At 33.1% G+C, this 8,056-nt stretch overlaps 1 protein-coding gene across 1 annotated transcript in view; it reads right to left on the reverse strand.

The window, feature by feature from the left end:
* Positions 1–6,392: 6,392 nt before the first annotated feature.
* The window catches only part of LOC116024482 (probable mitochondrial-processing peptidase subunit beta, mitochondrial), a 5,460-nt gene continuing 3,796 nt past the window's right edge, over positions 6,393–8,056 (reverse strand). Inside the window, exons 7-9 of the mRNA XM_031265379.1 lie at positions 7,914–7,979; positions 7,322–7,429; positions 6,393–6,829 (exon numbers count right to left, since the gene is read on the reverse strand). Of these exons, the coding sequence (XP_031121239.1) occupies positions 6,743–6,829; positions 7,322–7,429; positions 7,914–7,979 (261 nt within the window). The 3' untranslated portion in view covers positions 6,393–6,742. The remainder of the gene's footprint in view (positions 6,830–7,321; positions 7,430–7,913; positions 7,980–8,056) is intronic.

Raw genomic sequence — 8,056 nt, forward strand, 5'->3', positions numbered from 1 at the left:
TTTGGCCAAATTTGTTGTAGAAATTAAACACAATACATCACATCTACCATTCAAAATTATACATTTTTGTCACATCTACCATTCAAAATTTTACATTTTTAATGATTTTTCACATCCACTATTTGAATGTGTGCACTAAGTAAATACATCACGTGTAACAAATCGCAAATACACATGAGAGGTTAACTTCACTAAGAAGATTCTATAAGACGAGTTTGACCACGAGTGTGTTGGCAAAAATTGAATTCGTGACTTTAGTGTACGATAATTATGTGTTGGTTGTGAATAAGTTAATTTACCAAAAATATATATAATGAAAAAGGGTTTTATATTTTTGAATAAACCCAACCAGAAACTAAAAGAATCAAATTTGAGTCGTGTGTAACACACACTTTCTTTAAAATTGATTCGCTAAAGAACACTTAATGTAAGTGTCATAACAATTAATTAATTCCTAATTTGAGCAATACTCGAGAGAACCTTTATGTTATACAATTCAACCACCTTCTAAAAGCTCTTCTATATATAGTGATGCAAACCCATTTCACAAACCAATGTGGGACAAGTGCTTTTTACAAAGCCTTTTCATATCCCTTTTCAACTCAATTAAGTCTACTTTGAGAATCAATTTCTCATTCACTTATTATCCGTTTTGAGCGTACAATATATCGATTTTTTCATCTCACTATGAAGAATGCGAATCCACTTTGACCTGACCCAAATCAGAAGTAGACACCACATATATTTGTACTATAAAATAGCCACTTAAATACCATTTTAAGTTTTAAAAAAAATAATATGATTAGAAATTGGGATTGTGATGTGAAGTTTGACAATTTGTCATCAAAATTTGGTCAAAAGTATTAAATGTGATATAAATAAAAATTGTGTATCAAATATGACAAAAATAATAAATAATGTACAAACAATTCAATAGTCTTAGGTGTGTTTGGTTGACAAGTTTTGATATAAGGTATGTGTATCAAAGTGATTTTATTGTTTGGTTGACAGGTTTTTAGAATACTACTATGGGTTTGCAATACCCCATTAATTAAAAAACTCACACCCTTATTAAATAAGAGTTTCATTTTCCTTCCTCATTTCTTCCCCAATTATTAATAATCATTCCCATTCCACCATACTACCAAACATGCAAAATACTTTCACCAAAACCCAAAACCCTTACCAAGTATTTGATACTCATACCGATTCCGATTCTCATGTGCGAACCAAACACACCCTTATAATAAAAATAGAAATAACTCAATCGTTATTTTATTTTATCTTTAAAAATTAATTGTTGTTGTTCAACAAATATCCAATTACTTTACTTAGAGTCACATAAAACTCTATCTCGTAAAGTAACTTTTACATGAATAAGATGATGTAAAACTCTTTTGGCTAACCTATGAAGGAGTGTTTTGTTACCTTAAAACTTTATTTGATACAAAGTTACAAACATGATTAATCTCGATGTATATCTTAATTGATTATGAGAAAAAAGTTGTAATCAACAAAGATAAAATTAACATAAGAAATTGATGAAATTTAAGGATGCATATGAGATAAACATGGCACCAAGCTATTATAGGATCCATTCACAAGTAGTTGCACTTTGCAACATGGGAAATATGCATAATCCCATGGCAAAATTCATTAATGAACTATGTGAAATTTACACTCCTATGAATATCGAGATCTGGATAGTGTAATTAATTGATATCTCTATATATATATATATATATATATATATATATATATATATATATATATATATATATATATATATATATATATATTTATTTAATAGACTTACATTTGAATCTTATTATTACCTCAAATTCAATAAACTTCTAACTTTTATTCTTGTATTAATTGTATTAGACTTGAATCGAATCCTTTTGGAATGCTCATTAATTATTATTATTATTATTATTATTATTATTATTATTATTATTATTATTATTATTATTACAACAACAACAATAATAGGTATTGTTTGATTCTTGTAATTATTGTCAATACCTTCTTTGTCAAGCCTATTGCATTGATTGCACAGAGTTTTCTTAGTGCGATTTGACTCTCCAGTGTGGTTTGCTGGTTATTACACAATAGCAGAATTTACGTAGTGTACGCTCTCAGATAATGACAGTGGATCTCCGCTAATCACCAAATAATAATAATAATAATAATAATAATAATAATAATAATAATAATAATAATAATAATAGTGATGATGATGATGGTGATGACAAATGCAATGATTCAAAAATGGAGGATTTGTTTGAATTACTCTTTGGAGGTGGAATGTCCTTGTCTACCGACTACCATGTATGCACGATGCATAGCTTATAAGGCAAGTCTTTTATTTTTGAATGTGACACAAGCATGCATGTTGCATGCTAGGGACGTTAATCCAATTTTAATTAATAACCAACGGAATTATTACCGACAATTGTATTTATTGTATTTTGTATTATATTATAGATGAGAGAGACTTTCTAGTTATGCTACTCTATTTTAATTAGGAGTAGTAGTTCAAATTTTGTGTCAAAAACTTTGTAATTTAATCACATAAAGCATGGTATATTAGTGGCGGTATTAATTAAGATTAACATCGATAAATTATGGATAGTAAATGTAAGACAAGAGCATAGATTAATGATACAAGATTGCACAAATGCACAAAGCAAAGGCTTGTATTCCTAAAGTGAATTCACTAAACCTGGAGGGTGTGATTGAGTGGAAGGGACTCATTCGTCCTTAATCAAAGGTTAAGGGTTCGATCATTAACTTTTGGTATGGAGCAGCCTTAGATCTCCAGGCCAGCTGTCCCACCCAATTGAGTTGCCTACAATCCAGCGAGATATTAACCTGTGTCCGACGGTAGAGACCCTGGGTTACACCCAAAAAGAAAAAGTGAATTCACTAAGGAAAAACAGTGTGCTACATCTATCTATTTATACTAATACTATGCTCATGATGAATACAAACCGGCACTCGACATATTCGTATCGCCTAGACGGTTGGCTCAGAGTCTTTTGCACTAGTTCAACGATCTTGGTTGACTTTGCTATCTCCTCGAGTAAGTATATGCATTGGATTGCACTCAACTCACTACCATTCAACATCTGTGACTATCATGAAATCAAAATTTTTGACTATTCAATTATGAAAATTCAATCAAGTTAATTTAAGAGTATCTCTAATTATGAGCCGAGTTTTGTTGGATTTTTTGCTTGTGCGTGTGTGGCATGACTTAGGAGAAAGGACATAGACAAAAATTCAAGATATACCACTATTTTGAGTTTTTTCCTTAAATTCTCAGAAAAGTTTTACAAAATTCACAATTGGTGCACATTGCACACGCCAACAACGCCCAATAGTCCACGCGTTTTTTGGGAGTGTTGAGTGATCGCCAACTTTTTTTTTTCCTTTTCTCTTTCCGCCAAGTGGCCAGACAACAACCCACAATCGAATACATTAAACAAAAATTACATATTTATTACTTGTGAATTAATTGAATAAGATAAAAAAATCCATGAAATGGGATATGATAAGTTAAGGTGAAAAGTTTTGCAAGTTGCAAGTTATCCATTTGGGAAATTCATAAAAGCTTGAATTTTATTCAAGGATATTTATGGCAAAGAAAGCAGAAAGAGACAAGATGGTCCCCAGCAAAAGCAAATTCGACCGTTTAATTACCTAAACAAAAGAACCAAAATCGCAGAAGCAGAAATGACAGCTCCGCAGTAGTTTCTTTGTCTTCAAACTCGTAGAACGACTTGTCTACGTACGCAATCCTTAAACTTGCTCTTTCACGTGTTATCATCCCACGTTCACTTCGCAAATTTTTCGGTTTCTTGTATTGCTTTTCCCCTTTTCTCCTGCACAACTTTTTACCTTTCTTTTATTTTATTTTAATTATGAAGTTACATCTTAATTATATATGAAATCGGTGTTAAAGTAAAACAACACAAGAATGAAATGATTGTTTCAAATTCACTAAAAGGTGCGTTTTGGTTAGTGATTAAAGTGGGTGAGGGGACATTACTCTATCCGTTCTTCAGATGGATTGCTTGGATGAATTGTAATTGGAGCAATTATAGTAGTCAATTGTTTCAACCATCGACATTTCAACTAAATGATTAAGGATCTGGTGAGAGTGGTGCAGGTGAAATGGTGCAACTACTCCAAGCTTATTACTACTTGTATCTCAAACGAAGTCTAAGAATGGTTAGAGCGGTTTGGGTAGTCAATTGCACTTGCTCTAGTTGTTCTCTTGATAGATTGCCTGGATGAATTACAATTGGACCAATTGTAGCGGTTTATTATTTCAGTCATCAAAATCTCAACTTAATGAGTAAGGATCTGGCCTGGTGATAGTGGTGCGGCCGATGAAATGGTCCAACAACTCCAACATTACCACTTCTACTCTCCCAAACGAAGTCTAAGAGTGATTAGAGCAAATTGGGCCGTTCATACTCTTTAATGACCACTTGGATGAATTATAGTTAGAGTGATTTGAGCAATTTACTATTCCAATTGCAAAAGATTTAAACTAGATGAATAAGGGTTCAATAAAAGTAGTGCGATTGGAATGGTCCAAGACTACAAGCTAAGCCTATGCAAGATACCAATAACTTATGGTCCATGTGAAAGTAGTTTGAGTCTGCTTAAGTAAGGTCTAGGGTTTGAACTTTATAATTAAATCAACCTATATCAAAAGATGTATCTTAATTAAAATTTAATCAAAACTCAAGCTTAAAAGAATCATGAAGTTGTTTAAGCAAGTCTTGAATGAATTGAAGTATATATTCCATCTCAACTAAAAGCTTAAGCTGATAGTTGGATTGCAGATCCATATTTACATATGATATGCTCAACAGAATGGAATATAGATATCAATGGAGGATGAATGGATGATAATGTAGGGTAGGTTAGGTGGTTAGACAATTTAAAGTGCTGTAAAACATCCAAGGCATGATGGATCCGATAGTGTGCCAAAGTTTCCAACCAAATCAGGATCTCATAATGGAGCAGAGGCCAGCAGGATTTATGAAGCCTTCTTCTTCTTTTTTAAAAAATTAAGTGATAAGGAAACTATCATCACTATTTAAGAATGTGTACTAGGCAATTCCCGTTCTTCTGTAATAATCTGTAAACTATACAGAAAAGGTAAACTGCATAGGAAACCATATGTAACAGACTCTATTGAGAAAATGTTACTAAAAATCAAACTCATAACCTTTTATATAAGAATTATATTTCACTTATTTTGTACATAAAAAAAAAAAAAAAACTTTTTGCTTCAACTTGAAGCCCCATGCATTATACAGCTCATTTATTTATTTTAATCAATAAAGGTAAATACATTATACAGCTCATTTATGGTGGAATGAATAATGGGACAAAGGAATGCAATTGTATAGGTGGCGAATATAACAGGTTGTTGGAAACTTTTTAATCGGTCCGAATTAATTATAAGCCATGTTCAATTAATTAAAATGAGTTAAAGTACAAGTTTTGTCAAACAAAAATGGAAGAATTCCTATAAATTTTAGTCTATTTAATTATTTATAAATATTATTTTTAAAAACAAAATAACTCTTCAAAAATGAAACTTTTTAAGTATCTTAAAGAGTATAATAGTATCTAATTTTTTAGTAACACATGTTGTGATGTGTTTGTGCATTCGAATGTTAGGAGGATGTGTCAATATTCTTCTGTGTATTCTAGGTAATCGTTATGTGTATTCCAGGCAATTCGAATGTTAGGAGGATGTGTCAAATGTGTATTCCAGGCAATTCGAATGTTAGGAGGATGTGTCAATATTCTTCTGTGTATTCTAGGTAATCGTTATGTGTATTCCAGGCAATCATTCTGTGTATTCTAGGTAATCGTTATGTGTATTCCAGGCAATCATTCTGTGTATTCTAGGTAATTGTTCTGTGTATTCCAGGCAATCATTCTGTGTATTCTAGGCAAACCGTTCTGTGTATTCATGCTAGTAACACATGTTGTGATGTGTTTGTTCATTCGAATGTTTAAGAGAATGAGTTCTGTGTATTTTGTGTCAATATTCTATATATTCATGTTATTAATACAGGTTGTGATGTGTTTGTGCATTCGAATGTTAGGTGGATGAGTTATGTGTATTTTGTATCAATATTCTGTGTATTCTGAGCAAACATTTTGTGTATTCTAAGATAATGATTATGTGTATTATAAATAATAAATTTCCTGGAGTCATTCGCGTCCGCGTCCACTAACATCGAAACGACGTCGTTTTGGAACAGGGTGCACATTGCTATGTCTGCCGTGGTGCACGATATAACGATTGCATTTTGACCCACTCCAAAATACGGAGTACTTAATAAAAGACAATAAACTTCAATCCACTCAACCATGATTGTATACCATTAGTCCATTATGAGGGTGCAATTTTATAAAGATCCTTGTGCTGTCTGTTCACTGGTTACAGTTATGTTCAGCAAGGGGAAACAATGTGTTCAATTTCCATGAGTTTGGAAACCATCAGACCTCCCCAGGGAATAATATTATGTGGTACTCATCTATACAAGGATCACCCACAATGTACAAAAGGAGGAAGGTGATCACAAAACAACCGGCTTATTTCCTGCAGAAACTGAGAATTATAATGCCCAACAACGGGCTCTCGAGGGAAAAAAATAAAATAACTAACAGAAAATGCTGCAGTTGCAGGCAAAGAATCGCCAGTTTAGTAGCGCAGCCAGTATGTCCTTCGTCTGAACCAGTTATAATCGGGCAAACCTTGGATTGGTCCCCGGGCTGATATTGCAACATCCTGTGACAGTGAGGAAAGTTCGCATTCAAGAATTACGGACTGTGTAAAATAAAAAATGAAGCTATGTATATAAAGTGTAAGCATGCACATAGCGGGAAGATATGTTCTTCGAAAACCTCCCTCTACAGAAGGGAGAAAAAAACAGCCATTACCTGTAGTGACAATTAGTTGGCGTTTGGTTTATAAAATAGATTGGGAATGGAATAGTATTCCATGGAATAGGTCTAATCCGCCATTTGGTTCTTCTTTATTCCTATTCCTATTCCTTCTGGAATCTTATTCTTATTCCCTCTATTTTCATTTTTGTGAATCAAATGCCACATTAGGCTTTGTGAAGCTCAAGATCACGATTAACTACTGATTTCCAAATGAACTAGCTTCTTTGTTTTTCTTATTAAAAACACAATCGCGTCTAGTATTTACCTCCAGGTGTTTCATCACTAGAGAAATGTTGTAAAACGAATACAAACAAGTCAAAATCTGAAGGCATACCCGGTCAAAAATAAAACGGTTGGCAACTCTTTTGATGGTGTTAGCATCCACAGCATCGATTCTGGCAAATAATTCAGCATATGGCATTCTTCGACCATAGGTGATTAACTACAAAAAAATAAAAATAAAAATAAAAATCACTTGTAAGTGTAACTAAGCTCAAAACGTCAAGGCTGCCAACTCTGACTAAACATCAAGTTGACATTCAATCTTCTAATACCCTATAATGCATCTGCAGTCAATATCTATATCTATTGGGTAATAAAAAATGCATAATCATAACAGGAAATGCTTGTTGCCACTTGTATACAACGTTCCTGAAGATTTCATGGTGAATTTCCCTTTTACAAGAGGTAAGACACACTGTAGCACTCTAAGACGGAAGAATGCCAACAGGATCATAGAGCAGCCAGTCAAACATCTAAAAACCAATTACTTACTCACCAAAGCAATAAACATGGTTTTTCAAATGGCAATAAACTATATCATTCATGAGAAAACAACAAAAAACTTCGGTCCAAAATGTGGCTAAACTACTTCCACTGCAATTAGAAATATATCAGCTGTTTTTACATTCTGCTATAAAATGTACCTGACGTCCAATGTCTTCAGCAGCTGGGCTTGGTCCATCAATATGGAGCATCAAGGAAGATTTTAGCTGTAAAAGACATGTCACTTGCGCACCATTTGAAAAGGTTCTCTAGAGAGAGAGAGAAGAGAGGGGGGGGGGGGGGG

Source organism: Ipomoea triloba, chromosome 7 (assembly GCF_003576645.1).
Source record: "Ipomoea triloba cultivar NCNSP0323 chromosome 7, ASM357664v1".
In the NCBI taxonomy this organism is placed as follows: domain Eukaryota; kingdom Viridiplantae; phylum Streptophyta; class Magnoliopsida; order Solanales; family Convolvulaceae; genus Ipomoea; species Ipomoea triloba.